Source organism: Epithele typhae, assembly GCF_022376455.1.
Source record: "Epithele typhae strain CBS 203.58 chromosome Unknown BXZ73scaffold_45, whole genome shotgun sequence".
NCBI lineage: Eukaryota > Fungi > Basidiomycota > Agaricomycetes > Polyporales > Epitheliaceae > Epithele > Epithele typhae.
The window spans coordinates 258,474-280,432 of NW_025954236.1; the positions used below are offsets into that span (position 1 = coordinate 258,474).

The 21,959-nt window shown below is 62.2% G+C and overlaps 6 protein-coding genes across 6 annotated transcripts; 3 read left to right on the plus strand and 3 right to left on the minus strand.

Moving 5' to 3' along the window:
• Positions 1-318: 318 nt before the first annotated feature.
• On the plus strand, positions 319-2,177 carry BXZ73DRAFT_50983 (uncharacterized protein; the record flags this gene model as incomplete). Its single annotated transcript, XM_048020535.1, has 3 exons — positions 319-355; positions 473-1,468; positions 1,561-2,177. The coding sequence occupies 3 exons, from the start codon at positions 319-321 to the stop codon at positions 2,175-2,177; spliced, it is 1,650 nt and encodes a 549-aa protein (XP_047875336.1).
• Positions 2,178-4,657: 2,480 nt separating this feature from the next.
• On the minus strand, positions 4,658-5,786 carry BXZ73DRAFT_103900 (uncharacterized protein; the record flags this gene model as incomplete). The annotated part of the gene is made up of 4 exons (XM_048015728.1): positions 4,658-4,669; positions 4,759-5,160; positions 5,234-5,363; positions 5,416-5,786. The coding sequence occupies 4 exons, from the start codon at positions 5,784-5,786 to the stop codon at positions 4,658-4,660; spliced, it is 915 nt and encodes a 304-aa protein (XP_047875337.1).
• A 2,346-nt stretch (positions 5,787-8,132) lies between these two features.
• Positions 8,133-9,186, minus strand: BXZ73DRAFT_91460 (uncharacterized protein; the record flags this gene model as incomplete). Its single annotated transcript, XM_048025982.1, has 4 exons — positions 8,133-8,606; positions 8,668-8,797; positions 8,850-9,035; positions 9,095-9,186. The coding sequence occupies 4 exons, from the start codon at positions 9,184-9,186 to the stop codon at positions 8,133-8,135; spliced, it is 882 nt and encodes a 293-aa protein (XP_047875338.1).
• A 2,201-nt stretch (positions 9,187-11,387) lies between these two features.
• Positions 11,388-14,242, plus strand: BXZ73DRAFT_79528 (uncharacterized protein; the record flags this gene model as incomplete). The annotated part of the gene is made up of 10 exons (XM_048023114.1): positions 11,388-11,481; positions 11,788-11,847; positions 11,889-11,944; positions 12,016-12,198; positions 12,301-12,362; positions 12,430-12,448; positions 12,511-12,868; positions 12,928-13,218; positions 13,288-13,601; positions 13,922-14,242. 10 exons carry the CDS (start codon positions 11,388-11,390, stop codon positions 14,240-14,242), a joined length of 1,758 nt encoding a protein of 585 aa, XP_047875339.1.
• A 1,193-nt stretch (positions 14,243-15,435) lies between these two features.
• On the minus strand, positions 15,436-16,300 carry BXZ73DRAFT_79529 (uncharacterized protein; the record flags this gene model as incomplete). The annotated part of the gene is made up of 4 exons (XM_048023115.1): positions 15,436-15,472; positions 15,529-15,738; positions 15,813-16,043; positions 16,101-16,300. 4 exons carry the CDS (start codon positions 16,298-16,300, stop codon positions 15,436-15,438), a joined length of 678 nt encoding a protein of 225 aa, XP_047875340.1.
• A 969-nt stretch (positions 16,301-17,269) lies between these two features.
• BXZ73DRAFT_91461 (protein disulfide isomerase) lies at positions 17,270-19,029 on the plus strand (the record flags this gene model as incomplete). Its single annotated transcript, XM_048025983.1, has 8 exons — positions 17,270-17,397; positions 17,450-17,477; positions 17,531-17,663; positions 17,729-17,807; positions 18,104-18,311; positions 18,414-18,817; positions 18,880-18,970; positions 18,991-19,029. 8 exons carry the CDS (start codon positions 17,270-17,272, stop codon positions 19,027-19,029), a joined length of 1,110 nt encoding a protein of 369 aa, XP_047875341.1.
• Between the last annotated feature and the right edge of the window lie 2,930 nt (positions 19,030-21,959).

A 21,959-nucleotide genomic window follows, 5' to 3' on the forward strand; every position in this document is an offset into this window, starting at 1 on the left:
CGTTCGGTGTTGACGGCTGTTTGCGCAGGGAATGGAGGGCGCCGAGGGAGGGGCGCGGGCGCTGGGGGCGGGGGAGGTCCGTGCACGTCCGAAAGGGGGAGCACAATGAAGGATCGCGCGGGGGATCTCGCGCGGGCTGGGTCGTCGCGCGCATGCATACTATAAAGATCGCGCCCGTATTGTCTGCCCTCCCGTCCTACGCAATTGTCTCCTCGGGGCCCTGTGCCACCCACCGCCGTCCTCGTCCACGAGCGCCCTATTACCCGCCTCGAGGAGTCCCCCGCGCCACCACCGCCGCCTTCCTTCCTTACGAGAGTCATGCCCGCCTACCGCACTCGCGACGCCTCTGCGCGCAGTAAGTCTCTCCTCCCCACCTCGCCCCCCGCGGCGTACTCATCCTCTCCTCCGCTCGCCCGCACCCCCTCCGCCCTCGCGATGCCGCCCCCGCCCCTCCCGCTCCGCACGCGCGCAGCCCTCCACGTCGCCACCGACGCCCCGCCGCCGACGGTCTCCATCATCTCGCCCACCCCGCGCGCGTTCACCTTCCCTATCACCGACACTCGCTTCCCCACCTCGCCCTCCGCCTCGCCCTTCGAGCCCGCCCTCAAGTCCGTTCCTTGCACCCCGCCGCCCCCGCGCCCGTTCTCGCCCACGTCCTCGATCGGCTCCGACTCCTCCCTCTCCGTCCTCTCCTCCCCCACCGCCCCGCCCTCCTCCCAGGCGTCGTCCCACCGCAGGCGCAGATCGACCGTCTCCGACGCCGGCGAGCGCAGGCCCAAGAAGGGCGACGACGACTACATCAAGCGCCCCGAGAACGCCTTCATCCTCTTCCGCCGCCGCAAGTGCGAGGAGCGCCAGGAGGCCGCCGCCGCGCAGGACGAGGACGGGCCGGTGAAGAAGCAGCGCCAGGCGGACCTGAGCAAGGACATCAGCCAGCAGTGGAAGAGCCTGCCCGCGGACGAGCGCGCGTACTGGGAGCAGCTCGCGAAGGAGAAGAAGAAGGAGCACGAAGCGCTGTACCCCAACTACGTCTACCGCCCCCAGCGGACCAAGGGCCGCAAGGAAAAGCTCAACAAAGGCAAGCTCCGCCCCGCGCCCGAGGGCGCCGCCGACACCGAGTCCGACAGCTTCAGCTTCCTCCTCCCCGTCTCCGGCGCCGGCTCCCCCGCCCGCTCGCTCTCGCGCGGCTTCGCGCTCCCCCACGCGCACGGGCACGGCCGCCGCGCGGCCTCCGCCCCGACCCCGCCGCCGTACCAGGAGATCCAGCTGCCGTCGGTCTGGATGCCGTCCTGCCCCGCGTCGCCGACGCAGGTCCCGCGCATCTCGGGGCGCTCGCCCGCGCCGATGGCGAACATCCCGTCCCCGAGCGAGTCCGCGCCGCTAAGAAGCTACGACTACTCACCGCACGACAATATGTTCATGAGCCCGTACCAGGCGCCACCCGCGTTCGACCTCCAGGTGAGCCCCCGTCTTCGGTTTTCTTTCTTGCGTGGCGCCGTGTGGCGGCCGTCGAGGGTGGCGGAGAGAGCTGACGGAGCCTGCGACAGCACCATCAGCAAGCCGGGGAGGACCCGTACGCGAACATGTTCCACATCTCGACCGACCACGGCGTCGTCGGCGGCCCGCTCCTCCACGCGCTCAGCATCCCCGCCGCGCGCGACGCGCCGCCGATGATGTCCCCCGCGGACTCGATCGCCTCCTCCCTCGTCTCGCCCGCGGACACGTACGGCGCGATGACGCCCGCCTCCGCGCACCCGGGCCCGTTCACGCCCGCGGACGCGCTCCAGATGATGTCCCTCGCGCAGCACCAGCAGCAGCAGCAGCAACCGCTCGACGGCAAGGACGCGCCCGTCGACGGCATGGTCGACCTCCCGTACGGGTTCTGGCCGGGCGAGACGCTGTGGGCGAACATGGAGGGCCTCATGCCCGAGGACTTCAACCTCGGCTCGATCCCGCCCGTCGAGCTCGGGCTCGCCCAGTTCGAGGCGATGCCCGGCGCGGGCTCCGCCGCGGCGCCCGGGTGCGAGGAGGGCCCCGCGGCGGGGAGCGCGCTCTGCCCGGAGTGGATGCGGTACGACGAGCGGCAGGACGCTCAGGACTATGACGACCGCGCGACGCCCGGGGGGCCGGACCCGTTCGGGGCGTACGCGCACGACCCCATGAACGGGGGCTGGTGATGATCCCGTCGGCCGCGCGGGCGTGCGCCGACGACACGCGCTTGAACGCTGTACGTCGTGTAAAATTATTGCACTCACCTTCCCTCTCCTTCCTCCTCACCCCACCCCACCCCACCTCCACCTCGCTCACACGTGCGCTGCCTTCCTCTTTTCCTCCTGCCTCGTTATGGCGCGCCTGCGCTGGCGCTGCCTGTGTATACTCCCTGTTGTGTTCTACCCCCACCTGTAGTTTTATCGGTTCTCGTCTCCCGTCTCTGTAACACCTACCTACCCCCGGCCCTCCGATCTCGTCACATCATGGTTCCCGCATCCACCCCGCACGCACCACCGCGCATTATTTGCATACGCACCTTCACCCGCCCCCCCTCCTTCGTCGAACCCTCTTGTGCTCGATACCCATTGCGCCCGCCCCTTCTTCACCACCACGTCATCCCGCGACGCCGCCCATCCCTCAAGGCCTCACCCATCCTCGTCCCTTCCCTTGCAACACCAACACCACCACCCCCCACCTTCACGCCCCCTTCACGTCCGCACTCGCCCGCCCCGCCCCGTGCCCAATCCCCAGCTCCCCGCTCCCCCGCACGCGCGCGCGTCGGCGGGCCGTTTGCTCACTTATGACATTATTTGCCGCTCGCGTCGCCCCGCCCCTCTTCCGTTCCGCTCAGCCCGCCGCCGCGTGTTGTGTGTGGACTTTGGTTCGTCCCCGTCACCGTTCTCCGCACCGTCCGTCCGTCCGTACGCGCTTGCACCGGAAATGGAAGCGCATAGATGAGCAGGATACGCGTCGTGCGTTCGTGTGCGTGTGCTCCGTGTGTCTCAACGTCGTCGTCGGGCGATGGAACCTTGAATATCGAACCCTGTGGTCGGAGCGGCGTCACAGGTCTCCTCAAGAGCGCAGGCTAGAGCTTGAAGCCTCGAAGACGATCGCGTGGTATGTGCGTAGATCGCCGGGCGTGCCTCGTGCCGTGCACGTTCTGTTGGCGTCTTGGGGGCAGTGGTCGCCAATGGCGTCGGCGCGGGCGGAGCGAAGAGGGTCATGGTAAGAGAAGGCGCAAAGGAGCAAGGAGAGCCACGGCGACGCAGAAGGACCGTCGTATATGGGCGGGGCAAGACAAAGGCCGCGCTGCGCGGGGGTGTGGGAGCACGTTGCCAGCCGCCAGCTCGCGCGCGGGCGCTTGTCCGGATGGGCCCGGTTCCTTTGTATGCGGGCGCTTCCGGGGAGGCGGCCCTTTGTCCTCGACTCCTTCGACGGCCGTTGTGCGCGCGGGATCGTGCGCTGGCTGGCTCGACTGGTGCGTGTATTTTTGCGGGGGTTGCTGTGGCGTCGAGGGAGCCGTCATTGGGTGGAAGCATGTGAGTTTGCGGGGCTTGACTACGGCTGAATCTTGCACGCTCGTGGGTTTGTCGCTGTCTCTCATGCGCAGGTTCAAGTGTTCAAGACGCTTTAATTTGCTATCAACACCAGCGGCAGATCAGTAAGAAACTTGGGATAAATTACTTCCAATGTAGACGATCTCTGGTAGAAACGAGACTTCTACGTCCAGCACCACTCCGTGATGAACTCGCTCACCCACCGTATACATCCAGCCTAGAAAGCCTTACCACCCCACAGGGAACTCGCCTCGTCGATATTCCACATCAATAGCAGATGAGTAGCCCTGGAGACCTGTCACCAACCTCGCATCCACTATGTCGCATCTGACATACCGCATCCCAGCCCCCCGGGTCCCCGACTCCGCAAACGATCCTCCCGCGCCACCTGTACAACACGCCCACACACGAGTCCACACACGGCACGCACAGAACTCTCGGAACACGCACGCACGCTTCCCCGCGCCCCCGCCCGCGCACGCCCGCCCGGAAAGGCAGGCTGCCAGACTTCCCGCGTCTATTGCGGTCGCGCGCCCCCCACCGCAGCTGCCTCTTCGAACTCTCTCCCGCGGGGAGCCATGGGAGTGCGTGCCACCCCTGCGCCTTCCTCCCCGACTGGGGGCGATCGTGCGGCGGTAGGCGTTGGCTGATGCCCGGCCGATCGCGCGCGCGCGCGACAGGCTGTGCCGCGCGACCCCTGCTGCGGGGAGAGTTGCGCTGCGGCTGCCGAGGGGTGTGGGTCCATGTGTATGCCTCCTGCCCCGTCCTGGCGTCCCGGGGCGATCGTGCGGCGGAGCGATCGGTCCTCGGTCCTCGGTTTCCCCGGAGAGAGGACGGAGGACGTGGGGCTCTCCGTCCCGCGCTCGAGGCTGGGTGATCGCCGTGGCGTTTGTGGGTCGGCGCGCGCGCCGCCGCCGGGACGGGGAACGGAGCGGTATGGAAATGGAGACCTGCCAGACCCAGGGTGCGTACGGGTGGAGTCGGCCGCACCGCGGACGCTCACGGAACTCAGACAGGTGCCGCCACCGACGGGCGCGGGTGCCCCCTCGTCGAGTCTCGACCCAGCGTAAACGGCACAGAACAAGGGCTCCGTCGATACTGTCGCCAAGCTAGCTACCACCCTAAAGCAAAAAAAGACAACAAGCAGCACACACAACGCCGTGCACACACGGTGTCCCATGCCTCCCCTCTCCGAGCACCCCGCGCTGACGAGCGGCGCGCTCGCCCCGATCGTCTCGTTCACGCACGCGAGCGGCCCACCGTCGACCCACCCCGGCAGCGGCGTCGCGCCCGCGTCCGCGCGCGTGTCGCGCCCAACCGCGGCCGAGTTGTTGTACCCGTCGAGCGCGAGCGCGACGCTGCTCGCGCGGTAGTACTGCACCACCTGCTCCGGCAGCGGCCGCGCGCCGTCCCCGTCGAACGCGACGGACGCGTTCGGCGCGAGCGAGCCGGGGACGAGCACGGCCCCGCAGCTCTCCTGGAGCGCGAGCAGCAGCGCGGAGACGGTCGCGGCGTCGGCGAGGACGTGCAGCGTCGTGTTCGAGGCCGAGGCGAGGAGCGCGGCTTGCATGAGTCGGCCCCCCGGGCGAGTGGCGTTGTCCGGCGCGCCGTACTGGACGGGGACGGGGGCGAGGTGAGCGCTCGAGGGGCACGGGACGTTGGACGCTAAGAGATGGCTCACGCACCTCTTGGTCGAGCAGGTACGCCGCGGTGTACGCGGCGCCGGTCCCCCACACGACGGGCCAGAACACGAACGGGAAGCCGCGCCCGGCCACCTCGCCCGCGCGCAGCCCCGGGTACCCGCTCCCGTACGTCCTGTATGCGTTTATTCAGCACACTTTCGAGTAGTAGTCGCGCGCACACGTACGAAGTCCCGTAGATGTTCGCCCGCGTCCCGCCCCCGTACGTCCGGCCCGCGAACGGCTCCCCGGCGGGGATGGGCACGACCTTGGCGCTCCCGTCGCCGTACGGTACGGCGATGGACGCGCCGTGCGTTGCGCCCCCGATGTTCACTGGCGCGCGCGCGCCAGATGAGGACGACGAGGACGGGGGGTGCGAGCCTCTGGACTTCCCAACGGACTTGCCGCCGCCGCCGCGGGCGCCACCTCCTCGGCGCTTCTCTAGCACTAACTTTAAGTGCGCGTCTTCGGTTTGGATCAGCTCGGGGAGGTCGGGGAGGATTGGTTCATAATAGGAGTGCACGAAGAGCGGGTGGGGAACTGGGTCTTCGTAGAACATGACGGGGCGTGGAAGGAAGCGTGAGTGGCGATGGCGAACCCAAGGTGGGGGATTTGTGGTCGCGGATTATAAAGGGGCTCGTGAGCCACTGAGGTTTAGAGGCGGGAGCGGCGTGCTTGGACATCCTCTTGACCCAAAGCGTCACCGCGTATGTCAAGTGGATGGCCTCGTCTGGTTCTGGACAGATAATGGGATATCGTTGAACGCATCTGGATATTCGTGTGTCTGACACGTGCGAACCAAGGACACAGGAATCAGCCACCGAGCACGCGCTCTCAAAGCCATTGAGTTTTATGTTACCAATCGGGATGGCCGTGGGTATCTGATTATCGAGGGGGTATAAGCACAGTACAATACAAGGAGCGAGGACAAGCTTCACCGAGCGCGAAGTCCGCACGCATCTCCCAAATCGTCCCGCCGAGTCCGCTCTCACCCGAACCAGCTCTACCAAACCGCGCTCAAAAGCACGACCACCAGCGCGACCAGCGGCCCGAGTGGCACCCCCGCCCCCAGGCCCGCCGCCCCATTCCCCGTCCCCGCGTCCCCGAACAGCGGCACGCTCGCGCCCACCGTCGCGTTCACGCAGTTCAGGAGCCCCGCATCGACCCACCCCGGGAGCGGCGTCATCGCGCTCGCGTTCGCGGCGAGCGCGGCGGAGTTGTTGTACCCGTCGAGCGTGAGCGCGACGGAGCTCGCGCGGTAATACTGCACGGCCTGCTCCGCGAACGGCGCGCTCGCGTTCCCGTCGAAGTCGGACGGGGCGGCAGAGGAGGAGCCCGCGGAGAGGAAGGAGGCGCAGGAGGCGCGGACGGAGGACAGCAGGGCGGAGACGGTCGAGGCGTCCGCGATGAGGTGCAGTGTCGTGTTGGAGGACGCGGAGGAGAGCGCGGCTTGGGCTTCGCGGCCGCCGGGGCGGGAGGCGTTGTTCGGCTCGCCGTACTGCGTCGTCGTCGCGCGGAGTCAGTACTGGGGAAAAACGGAGGGAGGGAGAGGGCGCGCACCTCGTGGTTGTGCAAGTATACGGGGCTGTAGGGTGGGCCGTACCCCCACACGACGGGGTAGTACGTGTACGGGAAGCCGCGCCCCGACACGCCGTACCCGCTCACCCCGGGGTACCCGCTCCCGTACGCCCTGTCCGCGCTCGAGTCAGCCTTTCTCTCCCCACGACGTCGACGACGGCAGAAGAAGGGAGACGCACCAGGTGCCGTACACGCCGTCGCGCGTGCCCCCTCCGTACGTCCGCCCCGCGAACGGCTGCCCGCTCGGGATCGAGACGACGCGGGAGCTCCCCGCGCCGTACGCGACCGCGCTCCCGAGCCCGTGCGTCGGCCCGCTCACGCTCACCGGCGTGCGGTCTGCGGTCGAGCCCAAGGGCGGGCGGTATCCCCCGTGCGTGCCCGTCGAGCCCGTCGAACCCGTCGAACCAGTGGAGCCTTTCGTCCCGGTCGAGCCCGTTGAGCCTTTTGTGCCTGTTGAGCCGTGACTGCCAGAGGAGCCGTGGCTGCCACCGCCGCGGGGGTCGGGGATGGGTGAGCGTTTGCGGAGGCGTGGGAGGTGGGCGTCGAGGAGTTCGGAGAAGGCGTCGGCGCGGGCGCGGGCGGCACTGTTCGAGACGAAGGGGATGTACATTTGGCTTGGGATGGGTATATGCGAGATGCCAGAGAAGTCCGAAGTGATCGAGGTTTCGAGATGTTAAGTTCGAGGCCCACGTGCGCCGCGTGCGTGGTGGAAGGTAAGAAGCTGCAGAAAGAGGGAGGACGATAGGGACGGTGGTGAGTGGTGGCGGATGTCGCGACGCCGCGATGGGACCGCACTTTTATCAGGCCCGCCGGCAAGACACTTCACAGCCTGCAAAATTCGTATCATAAGATCGCAGGTCTTCGCCACCGTCAGCCGACATCAAGCAAAACATACGAAGACGAAAAGTGCCATTTGTGGACGGAAAGCGATGTGAGCACAGACGGGGTGAGGAAAGTTGCGAGGGGACGCACCGTGCGCGGTACTGGGCCGGCACTGCCTCAATGCAGTGCACCTGCCACGGAACTGCCTCGCATGCAAGGACGCTGGTCGGCATCAATCGATTTCAAATCATGCAAAATGTACAGGATGGTATTGGTATCATGCCCTCTAAAAGGGCGAAGCGACGACAACCAGTGTTACAAACGTACAGGATGCAGTACCGAGGGCGCTGGGACCACCCGGGATGTAAAGCGATATCGAGCAAAGTCCGTGCTCCGACAAGGTCAATCCAGGGTATGCGATTATCGTCATGTCACATAGGTAATGAAAAAATCATGAACGGGGGACGAAGGGCGGGGCGGGAGGGCGGTGACCCGAAGGCGGGAACTAGAACAACGTCGAAAGACACCAGACGACGTACACGAGACCCAAAAGACCCATACTTGGCCTCAATCCCACCCCCGCGTCCTCGAATAAGGGTGTCGCCTCACCGATCGTGTCGTTCAAGCACGCAAGGAGCGTGGTGTCGATGTTGCTAGGAAGATCGGCGACCGACACGTTCTCGTTGGCCGCGGTGAGCGCGTTGGTGTTGTTGTACCCGTCGAGCGTGAGCACGACGGAACTTGCGCGGTAGTACTCGATCGCCTGCTCCGGGAGTGGGTCTGTCTGGCCTGCGTTAAACGGCACTGGGACTGTTGACGAATTAGACGCGATCGTGCAGTTTGCAGCGATCGATTCGATGAGTGCGGCGACAGTGCTGTTGTCCGCAACGATGTGGAAGGTCGTGTTCTGCGTCTGGGAGGAGATGACGGCCTGGGCCATAGGCCCGCCCGGGCGCGAGGAGTTGTTCGGGTCGCCGTACTACGTGGGGAGCCAACGTTGGCATGCAGTCCTGCGGCGCAGTGAGAGACGAGAAACTCACCTCGCGATTGTGCAAATAAACGGCACCATATCCAAACCCTCCGCCCCAAATGAGTGGCCAGTAGACGAAGGGGAAGTTGCGTCCAGCGACGCCAACCCCGCCCACTCCAGGGTAGCCACTTCCGTAGAACCTGCACGAGGGTTGGAACTCCAGAGATGGAACAAAGGCGCGCATACACTCACCGATTCCCGTACACATCCGTCCTGGTCGCTCCCCCTGATGTCCTCCCTGCAAAGAGCTGGCCTGAGGGGATGGTGACGACCCTCGTCGTCCCCGACCCGTACGAGACCGCGTTTGTCCGGCCCACTGTCGATCCAGTTACTGGAACAGAAGCACCTCGGCTGCCGACGCTGCCACTAGATCCGGAACTAAAGAAGCCACAAGACCTCAACCTCCGGACAAGCCGTCGAGCCCGCGGGATGCTCACCTTCCCGATGATCCGGACTTTCCGCCTTTCGCCCCGCCGCCTCTCCGTGGGTAGAGTTGCTTCCCGAGTTCCGTCACAAAAGGCATGTACATGTTGAAGAAGGGTTGTCCTGTAGAAACAGAGAGACTAGCTGGATAGTGGACTGTTCGGAATCTACTGCGAGAGAAGTTGAAGCAGCAGTCGTGTGGGGTATCCGAGGCAATGGAGGTTGAAAGCAAGGAGGGAAGACGCGCGGAGCGGGAAGAAAACAGGCCGGCTGAGAGAGAGGGCAGTGTTGGGTGTGAGCCAAGTGTACCCAGAGTGGATCCGATGACGAAGGCCTCGGAGTTGCCTCCGGGTCAACTCATGTCAGTGTTCCATCCCCCGCACTGCCTCGCCGCCACGCGAGCGCCCGGGCCGACACGCGTCTCTGCCTGCAGGCTACTCAACTTCGCCTTCGACCACCACCTTCGTCTCCGAGTTCTCGCCATCGTCTTCTTGATCGTTTGGAAGGCATCATGCGCTCGGGACAGAGCCTAGAAGCATGCAGCTAGCGCACCGGATATGTCAAGTGCCTCAGCTTCAAGCTCCCGGTCCGCAGGCCTACGACACGGCATTCGGCACAAACCCTGTCTTCTCACCCGACCCCGGCGGAACACCGGACTGCTTAGTCTTCACGAGACCATTCCCCATGCGGCGACCGCCAGGAGTCTGCCCACGAGGATACCGACCTTCCAGCAAGCCATCGATTGTGCATTTCCGCCTGTTCCATTTCTCACCGAGGACACACACATCTCCTCAGGTCCGCCGTTTTTTCTGATCCCCACCTTCAACCTCTAACCTGATTCATACTTCCAGTTCTATGCTAGAACCGAGATGCTCGTCGGTGCCACGTCGAGCACGCCCCCGGGTGATACTGCTCCCACCAGCTGCCCGCGTAGACGTCCAATCGGACGAATACTCAGTGGGAATTCAACTTGGTGCGCAGACTCATTCTAGCGTGTCGCACGCGCGTCTAACGCCCTTCTCCGCTCTCGAAGACAGCGTCCCCGCGACCGCTGTTCCTCCGAGCGCCCCGAGCGCGCTAACCTCATGCGGGGCGCACCGTCCGAGCACCGTCCGCGAAGTCCTCTTCGACTCCGAACCGAGGCACGCGTAGCCCCGTGACATGGGCGAAAGTTGAGCGTTACGCGATGGTGCGATGGTCCCTCCGGCCTCTCTCCTCGACTTACCTCACCACGAGCTTTGTCACTCGCTCCAGCAGGCAGGGGGCGATAGGCCAAACGCGGGAGGTATGCGATCTGTGCGATTCGAGATTAGCGACCAACAGGGTGGCGGCGGCGCCTCGAAGAGTGCCTTCCGATCGTCCACGGAGCTTGTGTCCGTAAGTATGCGCGAGCCTCTTTCGTTGAGAACCGTCTCTATTTCCTTATCAAACTTACTCTTCTGGTCTACTCGTAGGTTTAATTGCGCCATAAATCAATGTCACTACAGACTACTTCGATACACCACAGGTCGCGCGCGAATTATACACAATAAGCGCCCTTTCTTATCGCCTCGCTCCCGATCTTCCCCTCCCTCGTCCATCCCTCGACGATCTCGGACCTTGGCCGGCATCTGGTTTTAATTTGGCTCTGCCCTCCTCTCACCACCCGTATCAGCTGCCCGCGCGCGGGCGCCAGTCGGCTTATTGTCTTCGCTCGATATGGGCACCGCTTCCGATCGCTCTCGCTCGCTCTGAGACCTTTCCTCAAGCCCTAGCGCATCTGGTCGCGCAGGAGCCTCGTGTGGTTTCTAAATCTTCTGCTTTTGTACTGCAGGGCGTCGCCATGGGACCCGAGCTAGCTGTCGTCGAGGACGAGGGAGCAGCGACGACCCGGGCCGCAAGATGAGGCCACTTCGCACTTCTCTGCGCACCGCTCCCAACGGCCCCGCGTGGTCCTTCCCGGTCTTGGCGGCGCATCGCAGCGCGTGTTGCACACACCAACGCCGGCGTCGGGCCCCGTCTCCCACCGACGCCGCGCCCGGACGGAGCCCACCACGAGCGGATGCACATTGCGCCAGGCACGGACTCCGGAACCCCGTTCCCTGTGCCTCGTGTGCGGGTGTGTTACGCCGACCAGCGGCTCCGTAGCTGTCAGAGTGGACACCAGGTCGACTCGACACTTGCGTCCCAAAATGGTAATACACTACCGCATTCGGTAATGCGTCATCGTGACTTGTTCACCAGGTTCGTCGTCCGTGATCCCGTATCTGCAAGACAGGACCACATATATTAGGCCGAGACGGACAGGATGGGCGCAGCTCCTCGAAGATGAACCGCACATCAGCCCGGGCTAGTCTCAAGGGCCGCGCGGCGTCCCTGCTGGCTGCAGGGAGGCTGAAACCCGTAGGCGCCCGGCTCTGCTGTCCATATGAAGAGAAGAATGGCTGACTTGGAGTTGCGTGCATTTGCAGGAACCGTTCGGCTGCCGTGACGGCCGGGGCTGACTAGGGCGCACGCCGCGCCAGGCTCCTCGACTTCCTCGCAATCTCCACTTCCTTGACTCACAGCTAGGATTCGGGACCCGCAGCCAATCACTCGGAGTTAATATGCAGCTCGTATAGGTAACGCTGGCTGCATGCATGTGAACCTACTGTGTTGACTGCTTGCACAGTGCCGTCTACAGAGTACCGTTTCCCATCCCGAGATGGTGTCTGACTCCTTTAAACAGTCACGTTCCAAGGCATTCCACTCCTTTCTGGATCTGACGGAGTTCCAGATAGACTGGTCAGTACGCTCTAAACGCGCACCACGCTGCCCTGTTCTTCACAGACGAGATTCACAAACTGCGGTTGTGCGCCCAGAAGCGCCATATCGGCACACGAGACGTGAGTGCGCCCGAGCTATGTCCCTCCGAAGCTGACTCCGTCTGATCAATGTCGATGTTGCCTTCTCACAGTCTACTGGAACCCCCATTGTCCATCGCATTCGGGGATGGCTCCGCGGTCCGGAGCGCGCGCCGACGGGGAGTGCCTTCGACGGTCTTGAGCACACGACTGTCACTGCGCACGACGTTGGCCAGGGAAATCGAGCACACCTTGAGTTTCAGATGGCGGGGTTGCGAAGCGAAGGCGACCTCACGGTAAGATATTTGTTCGGGCGTCGACTGAACATGGTTATTTCTCGCGGCGGCCTCAACTTCACAAAGTGACCCGCTTTTGGCTGCATCCAGCATATCATCTAGCAACGCGCGACACGTCTACGCATCGCGCCCGAGAAGGGATTGAGGAGCATCAACCGCCGAGGGTTCGTCCGAGCCGCGGGGCGCTCACAACCCCATTTGTGCGGGAGCACATGCCCGACGGCGTCCTAGCCATGAACGCCGGCGAGCGGTGAGTCCCCGCTTCTAGCTCGCGCCACTGGCGCCCGCGCTGACCTCGCTTTCCTTGATCAGCGCCGTCCTCGCTCGTCCGCCGACAGCGTTGATGCGCCCCAGACCGTCGGCAGCGTAAATTCGCGCGCACGTCAAGGCCGGCGTCAGGTGCGGTCGACATCCTCGAGGTGGCGGCGCAGCTTCGACTTGTTCCGGCCCCAGGCGCACGTCGACGTCGATCACGGGTCCGCGGCGCGCCTGGAAGGCGCGGCCGTAGAGAGGCGGGAGAGGCCGGCACGCGCGCGACGGCGAGATGAACGTGGGCCCTGTCAGGTTTCTGCGCTCCGCGCGAACCTTTGGGGGCTCGCGAAGGTTGGCACCCCCGCGCCGCGTCGGCGGAGGACGGTGCCTCGTTTCGAACCCGGCGTTCCCGCGCGAGGTCCGCAATTTCTAGTCTCTCGCTCGAGCGAAGGTCACGAGCTCACCCCGCGTTCGAAGATGCAGAAGCCCGGGGTTCTGCGCCGGAATCGGTGTTATGCGCGATTCCTTCGTGGCATGGGGTGGGGACTGGCCGCATGAGCAGGGACGCAGCTCTAATTCAATCGCTCGATGGCGCGGCACATCGGGCGTGTTTCTCGCAGGCCGACTGGGCGGCCACATTGCCAGGACCCCGCGGACTCACTGCGCACGTCCTCTTGGTTTTTGAGGGACGCGGCGGCCGGAGCCGACATCGCAGGCCCGCGGAAGGCACGTACCTGAGCGCGGGAGGTTGTGCGACAGCCCATGTCCGTGAGTCCCTACAACGCTGAGGGCTTTGGTCCCCACCGCTGACCATATCGCGATCTCCGAATCCCACAGAACGAGGCCACGCGCCCCGGATATGTATCCGCGCGCGCACAAGTAGAACCGGACTGGACCCGGCGCGCCCTCGCGCGCAGATTGAGTGGCCCGGCCGACGTGCAGCGACGCCGGGTGTTGCTTCTCGGCCCTCCAGCGCCGTGCGGATGCGCATCAGCTGCCCCGGGGGTCGCGCCTGCCAGCCTGGGGCGTGGGCGCGGGCGTGGGCGTGCACTGGGGGCTTATTGTCTTCGCTCGATTGGGCACGCTCGGGACGTGAGGCCGAACCTCGACTGCTGGTCGTAGACTGGTGGCGCGGTCGACGTCGCGGAGCTGTGAGGCCTTGAGGACTCGGTGTTGTGATGTGAAGTCGCCATGACGGCCGTGTGGGGGCTGGTGCGGTCGCGATGCAGCGAGGCGTTGAGCATAGACTCAGATGGCTGAGGTGGTGGTGCGGTGCGGCGCGCGCTGCGAACTGGTGGCGTCGAGGGGCTCGCGGTCGCGCGCGGGGGTATTTTCTTCCAGCGCTGCGATTCTGAGCTCAGTATGTACGCACCAAGTTGGACGTCTGAGACGGCTCACCCGACTCCGAACATCGCGCGCTCACGTACAGCTTGCAGGTTCCAGGCACCCCGCCGGGGAAAGCGCCCGCTAGCTAGGGTACGGGAGTTGCCAGGCTCCAAGACCGTCAGGAGATGGCGCTTTCCGCCCCATGGATTTCTTGCAAAATTCGGGCGCGCATCCCTCGCGCCGTGCTCCCACCGCACCCCGAACCGGGCTCGTTGACTCGACACCGCATGCCGGAAAAGGCAGCTCAGTTGCTGGATCGGGAATACCGACGTTAGACCGGGATGCAGAAGGATGGGGTACGGGGCCCGACGGCGCGCACAGCCAGGACAGGAGCGAGGATGCCTGCGGAAGATGCATCGCGAGATTGGGGGAGCGCGTGGGGAGACCGGGTTACAGGAACGCATGAGACCGCGGCGAGGGTAGAGTTCGTGGAGGGAAGGTGGAAGGTAAGTCGGACAGCCCCGGTCCAAGGGTGGGATTGCGAAATTTGGAGCTGCAGGGATGTACCGTACTGACTGATTCATTTTCGCCCTGCATGGTTTGAAGATTTTGGCACCGCTGTTAACCGCAGAGGTATCAAGGGACGAAGGTTGAACGTTCAGTACTCCGAACGCACATGCCGATCGTCGGCCGAAATAGTTTGTGCAACAGGTACAGAGCTTCGCCATTGATGTCCTCGGAGATGTTTTCAACAGTTTGCCGTAAGTAAAGTATGGCTTGGGCATTTTCTGATGCTAAGCAGGGTCGGCTTAACGCGCCGAGCCGGTCATGGCTGTCAGGAATAACTAATGCACGACGGCCCAGAAGAGTGCTCCGTGGAAATGAAACAGAAGACGAATGGCAATATCCACGCACCCCTCTCGAGCGCATCGGAATGTCGAATTCCGACGTCGCGATATCCGCGCGGCTCATGCTTTCATGCAGACTGCCTGCGTCTCACAAGCCCCGCGGGGCGCGGCGCCCCTGCACATTAGAAGACGCAGCGGCCAGGTAAGTGACAAGTGCCGACATAACACGGCGAGCTGGTGCTGATCGAGCGCACGCGCGCGTTCGCAGGCGGCCGCAGGGCCTCATTGTGCACCAGGTTTGGACGGGCGTCGGGGCGGTGTGTGCACAAAGCCGCGGTGATCTCGGACGCTGCGCTTCATGCGCTGTGATTGAGGAGCACGGGACGCGCGCGGGGCTTCTAATTCTAGGCCTCTGTGGCGTGAAGTAGGGCGGAGCTTGTGTTACGTGCTGGGTTTACTTTGTCATTTCACGGCGTTATTTGATTATTCTGTTCGGATGGTACTTCTAGACGTGGAAGGCAGAGAAGTTATACTGTTCGGCAACGAATCAATCGATGATGCTTTGGCTTCGAGTTAGTGGAAAGGTGGCGGCGTTGTCCGAGAAGAGCGATCCATGCCTATCAAGGGTGGTAGTAGTCGTAGCGCACTCATCAGCTGAACCGGATCGAACACAAATGCATTCCAAAGTGGAAAGCAAGTACATCGCGCTCGGGACGCCTTCAAAAACAACGTCGCAGCCTACGTCCAAATGATTGACCTCGAGGCCACCAGTTTGACAATGTGCTCTGGAGGTGCGAATCGACTCCGACCCCTACTTTCTAACAGCGTAGGACCGAAACACCGCAAACCTGCAACACATTTCCCGTCAGCCTGATCGACGCGATGTGCATCCCGAACCACTCACTTGCGCTTGACATGCATCGTCGACACCCCGTGCGCGATCGCAATCTTCAGATAATCCTCCTCACTCGGCGGGGTCCGGCACTGACAGAAAGTCCCCCACAGACCGAACCCCCCAGCGTTTCCCGTCTCGGGAAGCGGCGCCCACCGCTCGTCCCACTCCTCCGCGGAGATCTGCCGCAGGTCCGGGTCGCCGACGCGCAGCGTGCAGATCCTGCGCGCAGTCAAGCCGAAGATGAGCACGCGGGCTGACGAGACGACGGAATGGGGAGGGAAGGACGGACTCACCGCTTCGCGACCTCCTCCGGGCCGCAGTCGAGGAGCTGCGCGAGCGCGACGACCTGCTCCCAGGTCGGGCACTTGTACTTGTGCATGGTGTAGAAGATGGTGTCGACGAGCGACTTGAGCTTGTCCTGGTGCGAGGCCCGCCGTGCGATCAGGCGCATGTACGGCTTGAACTCGTCCCTCCAGTAGCTCGGGCCCATGACGTGGCCTATGCGCACTCGGCGCATGGAGAACCTGGGATGCGATTAGCAATCGCATAGCGGCGAGTGGAGGCGGCCGGCGAGCATTCACCAGTGCACGAGACCCAAGGGATTCAGATTGAGGCGACCTGAGAGGGCAAGTATTTCCTCGGTGGTCAGGAAGAGGCTTTCTGCGAGCAGAACCTGTTCGAGCTCGGGCGAGAGGTCGAGATGCAGAGGTGCGGCCGCGTCGACAGGATTCGCGGTGTGCTGCACCGCAGATGTCGCCATGTTGGTACGCCTGTTCGCCATGGGTCTCGGAGCTGAAGATTGTAAGGAGAAGGGGGTGAGTGGCAGGAAGGAGGATCAGGAACAGATGAAGATGGAGATGAGAAGGCGCACCGAACTCTCCTTAAATACGACGTTGAAGAGCATCATCGAGTGGCTCTGTCTTGAGTGGCATCGTGAGGCACGTCAGTGCTTTGTTGAAGCGGAGTGGCAACAGTATACCAACGAATCGGAGCAGTCCTACCAGAAATGGGAACCTTGGTGAACAACGCACTGCAATGGTTTGTCACAGTAGCACCACTATTCACCTTGTAATAGATCGAATGCAGTCAAGAGTCAGCTTAAAGTACATCGTCAAGGCGGTATCCAGGTGTATGCGCCTGCGCTGACCGATGTGGACGATGTATACGCAACATATCCATGGGCGCATATGCGATCACGCGAGCTCGTCTTCGTCTCGTCCATTCCACCCTGCGCACCTCTCGCGTCCCGCCCGCATTCACCCCAGGAGCAGCGCATCAGTAAATCTTACGGACCGGACACGAGCAGAGGCACCCCGATGCTCTTCGTGCGCCGTTGCCGACCACCGCGCGCTTGATCCTTACTCGCGATCAAGTCGGGACAGTCGAAGGACATGTTGTTTTCAAACTGTTCGCTTGCAGTGTCAAGGTAGCCGTAGGAAGCCGCCAATGTAGATGTTCAATGCCGCAACAAAAAGAGCTTAACAAGTGAGAGTTGAGTACAGGAGTTGAGAAGGCTCAGAGAGGAGGGAATAGGTGCGAGGCGAGATGGGAGGAATAAACAGAGAGTGGGCGCCTCAGACCCTGGTGCGCTTTGCGCTGCGCGGCAGTCACGTGACCAAACTCTAAGGCTCCACGTCGCACTTTCTCAGCCGCGCGCACTCTGACAAACTTAAAGGTTCGCGAGAGCGACCACCACCACCACCACCTCCGGTTCCTTTTCTACCTCCACCACCCCTTTGACGACCCGTTCATGAAGTTTGCGACTCTTTTCGCCGCTGCGCTGTCCATCGGCGCGGCGTTCGCCTCTAACGTCCTTGAGCTGACTCCAGACAACTTCGATGAGCATGTTGGCAAGGGCAAGCCCGCTTTGGTCGAGTTGTGAGTTGGTCGCCAAAAACCTCATGAAAATGCTGCTCAATCACTTCTGTAGTTTTGCTCCTTGGTGTGGACACTGCAAAGTACGCGCGTACATGCTGTATCGTCCGATATATCTGGACTGACACATTTGTAGAACCTCGCACCTGTCTACGAGCAACTTGCGGATGCATATGCACATGCCAAGGGCAAGGTTGTCATTGCGAAGGTCGATGCGGACGGTGCCGGCAAGCCTCTGGGTCAAAAGTACGGCGTGACGGGTTACCCCAGTGAGTTCAGCTATGCTGCGTGTGCTGTCCCAATGCATGATGCCTGACTCCGCCTGCTTTTTCAGCGCTGAAGTGGTTTGATGCGGACGGTGGGGAGCCCGTGAAGTACGAGGGTGGACGCGACCTTGATGCGTTCGTGGAATTGTGAGTCTCTTCCTCCTCCCACACCTCCACGGTTACGTGAATCCCTTCCCGGCAACTTCGCACCCGACCCACATCTGCATCCTGTATGCCTGCGCTCTCATCTCACCGATGGGAATGTATGGTTTCGCTCCACGTGTCGCTCTATCTACCTCTCGTCTCGGCTTTGGGTATGATGTTACAACAGGTTTAAGGTCTCTGAATGCACGGAGATGAGCCTATACACAAGTCTCCTGACCCTATCTACTCCGTTTCGTGTCACTATGGAGCTTTTGCTAACTGTTCGCACATCCGGGCAGCATTACGATGAAAACCGGCGTGAAGTCGAACATTAAGCCCCCTCCCCCACCCGCGTACCAGGTTCTCGACGCCCACACTTTCGACAATGTCGCCCTCGACGCAGAAAAGGATGTTATCGTAGCTTTCACGGCCCCGTGGTGCGGTCACTGCAAGCGTCTCAAGCCTATCTACGAAGAGGTCGCCAAGGACTTCGCGAACGAGCCTAACGTAGGTCACTCCTTTACATCTTGCGTTGAATCACAAGAGCTCCCCCTTGTCCCTGTGCGGGAGAGACATTGTCGCCTCAGTTGGAGCTGACGGTCTGTCCAGTGCCTCGTCACCAACGTCGACGCCGATGCGCAGAACAACCGCCCGCTCGCGACCAAGTACGAGATCGGCTCGTTCCCCACGATCAAGTTCTTCCCCAAGGGCTCCTCCGAGCCCGTCGACTACGACGGGGCGCGCACCGAGGAGGCCTTCGTCGAGTACTTGAACGAGATGTGCGGCACCCACCGCTCCGTCGGCGGTCTTCTCAACGACAAGGCGGGCCGCGTTGCGGAGCTCGACGCGCTCGCGCGGAAGTTCTTCGCCGAGGCCGCGGACGCACGCCAGGCGATCTTCAAGGAGGCGGGTGAGCTCGCGGCCGCGATCGGCTCCGGCGCGAAGCAGTACCTCCGTGTCATGGAGAAGGTCGTCAACGGCAGCGAGGAGTACCTCGAGAAGGAGACGAACCGGTACGTCCATGTTCGTTTCGAAACGCGGAGGAGATCGGTGCTGATACGGGTTGGGGGTGCAGTCTCGCGTCGATCCTCAAGAAGCGCACTCTCGCACCGAGCAAGCTCGACGAGATCAAGATCAAGGCGAACATCCTGAGCGCGTTCAAGGCTGTGTCGGAGTTCCTGAGGAGATCAAGGAGGAGATTGCCCACGATGCCGCGGAGCTGTAAGGTCTAGCGATGGGTGTGTTCTCCGATGTTATTGCATAGGATGGAACGATTAAATTATACATGCTCTTTACCTCTGAGTTGCTACGATCGTGGGAGGTGACAATGTGCCAACCACCTCTTGACAGCGTCTATTGAACGGCAATTGCTATCAACCACAAGATCTGCTATGCAATCCTTTGTTCGAACACTTGGTATCTCCGCTTGTTCTGCGGTTTCGCTGTCATCTCGTGCACTCCGGCTGACTCTTGTGTTTTGTGCATGGCTAGGTACCTGGTTAGTTCTATTCGCCAGAGCTGAATGCTCAGCACAAAGCTAACAGTCAGTACGTTGTGGAGGAAGTGACGGGGCTGATGTGGTCACGTCCAAGTCCGTGGCCGTGATGTGGCTGTGGTGTGGCCGCCAGGGACTAGCACTGTGCGTCTTCTCTTCGTGGTGCTTATCTTATTGATGTGGCTGTTTGGCGTGTGTGGCTTTGACAAAGCCACTTTGCTCTTGAGAAGGCGTTACAACTACCAAGGGAGAGGCGCTTATTGGCGCCCTTGACCATCGTTGTGTACAAGAGCCTCGATGCTCACGTCTAGTTTCATTCCTTCGTGTCCCTTCCTTCCCTGCCCGCCACTCACACTCATACATTTGTCAGTACGGTCTCTTTGACTATGGGCTCCTCGAGTCTCCACGTGGCTTCAGCGCTCCGGGTGACCCCAACGCAGTGACGCACGACCGACTCATCCACGACCTGAGGCTTACATAGCCGCATACAACTGGAACAACTGGACCGAAGACGAGCTGGCCGCGTTCTACCTCCCACGAGTCCCGCCCGAGGCCGAACGGATCCTTCTCACCCAGTTGAACCTCAATCCGACAAAGGAGGACATGCAATCTCTCTCAGACCACCTTAACCTGAACCCTGGCTTCATCTCGCACTGGTAAGCCCTGGCCAAGCTCTTTTCCCAGCTCCCCCTCTCACCCGCGTTACAGGTTCTCGAAGCGCCGCGTCCGCAGCGCGTATTGCATGGGCGTCGACCACTGGAAAGCGGAGTTCGAGCCGTACCTGAGTGCCGTTGCGCTGAGCGCGCCCGGCCCCGGCGCCCCCACGCTCGTCGTCACCGTCTTCTACACGTTGTACGACTTCAAGTGCCCGATGGCGAGCAGGTCGTCGCGCTCGCGCAGCTCCTGCAGCGCAACCCCGTCGACCTGGACACGCAGTGAGTGACTTTAAACCGCCCTCCTTCCCTCTCGCACCGCCCACTCACGTCTGTGCGACGATCGCGCCCGCAGGATCCAGTGGCTGCGCGCGGAAGACCGGACGCTGCGGCGGCTGTCGGCTCAGGAGTGGGACACGCGGCACGCCCCGTTAGTGAGCAACGACAACTCGCTGTACTGCCGTGGGTGCACCCCGATGCGGCAGCGGCGCGTGCTGGCGCTGGAAAATGCGTTCGATGTCGGCGCGTGCGGGCCCGCGGGGCTGACCGAGGAGCAGTGTCTGAGGATCGCGGTCGCGCACGGGATGTCGACGGCGCAGGTCACAGCGAGGTGCGTGGGTCGGGCGGCGGCGCGCGTGTTTGAGGCTGACGGCCGGTGCTTGGACCGTGCAGGTATTTGACGTACAAGGACGCGAACTATGGCTCGAAGGTCCGTGCGTCTGGCGGCTTTTCGGGGCAGGGGAGCGATGAGTCGAGTCGCTCCACGGCGGCGGCGGCACGTAGTCTTGGTCGTCGGGCGACGATGCATGATATCAGGGATGCATGATATCAGATGGTGGAGGATTCGTCATGTCGGTATTTCTTTCTCAGTGGTCTGGATGGTTCACTGCGCGAAGAGGTTGTGAGCAATAATACTGTTTGGCCTCGCTCGAGGGTGCGAAGTCCGTTTTTCCGCATTTGTCATTCATGAGGTAGTAGTGCCCAGATCAGTGTGCACGTTGGCCGTGCTTGCTAACCAGTCCTCTTTGCTTCAGGTGTCTGTCGACGCTGGGAGATGAGTGCGGTGACTCCAATCTGACGATTGATTTCTTCCCACAAGGGGTGTCAGAGGTGGCGATGATACACAATGACAGTGGTGTGGCTGGACAAACTCGCAATGGCCCAAGGAGCGGCGCTAAGAATGACGGTACGTCGCTATTCTATGTCCTGCGAAATCAGTTCTGAACAGTTCCTATATACAACCACGCGGGTTGTCCCTTTGTGTCGCTCAGAAGGGCTAAATTCTAGGATATAGGTGCGTTATTGAGCCGGGGCTCCTATTGTTCATACGGACGCTTCGATGTACTTTCCTGTGGTCCTTGTGGTCCCATTGGTAGCCACTCCTCTTCAGTACAGCTATGTCACGCTTCAGGAGGTGTTGTAACGCCACTCAAGCGAGAGCCACTCGTAGGTGCCCTTCGGTTGCATTTAAGGAGATCGCGGTGCTTATTCGTGGATTCGTCTCCCTCCTCTTTATTCTCCGCTCACGAACAGGCTCTCCTCATCCGATTCTGCAGGTAATTCTTTGGATTTCAGTTCCGATCTAGCTCTACTGACGCAGACACGCACGACCCACTAGCAAACGGCATGTCGAAACTCATGGAAGCGGAGGATCGGTTTAACGCCCAGGCTGAAGCATATCTCGAAACCCTGCAAGTATCGCCTGAGGCGGAACGGATCCTCCTCACCCACGTTCGAGGTTCAGACGATCCAACACCACGGAGGTAGAAGCCCTCTCAGATCGACTCGGACTTCAAACCGATACAATCACGGACTGGTAATCACATCTTTCCGACCGCATCGTCCGACCACTTTCTTACCTAGTACGTCGCAGGTTTTCAAACCACCGCGCCCGCATTCGCCTTGACGTGGGCGTCGAGCACTGGATGACAGAGTTCGAACCTTTGCTTGGAACCGCGACCTACTTGCTCGACAGTCCACCTTTTGAGGCCCTCATCTGGTACCTCT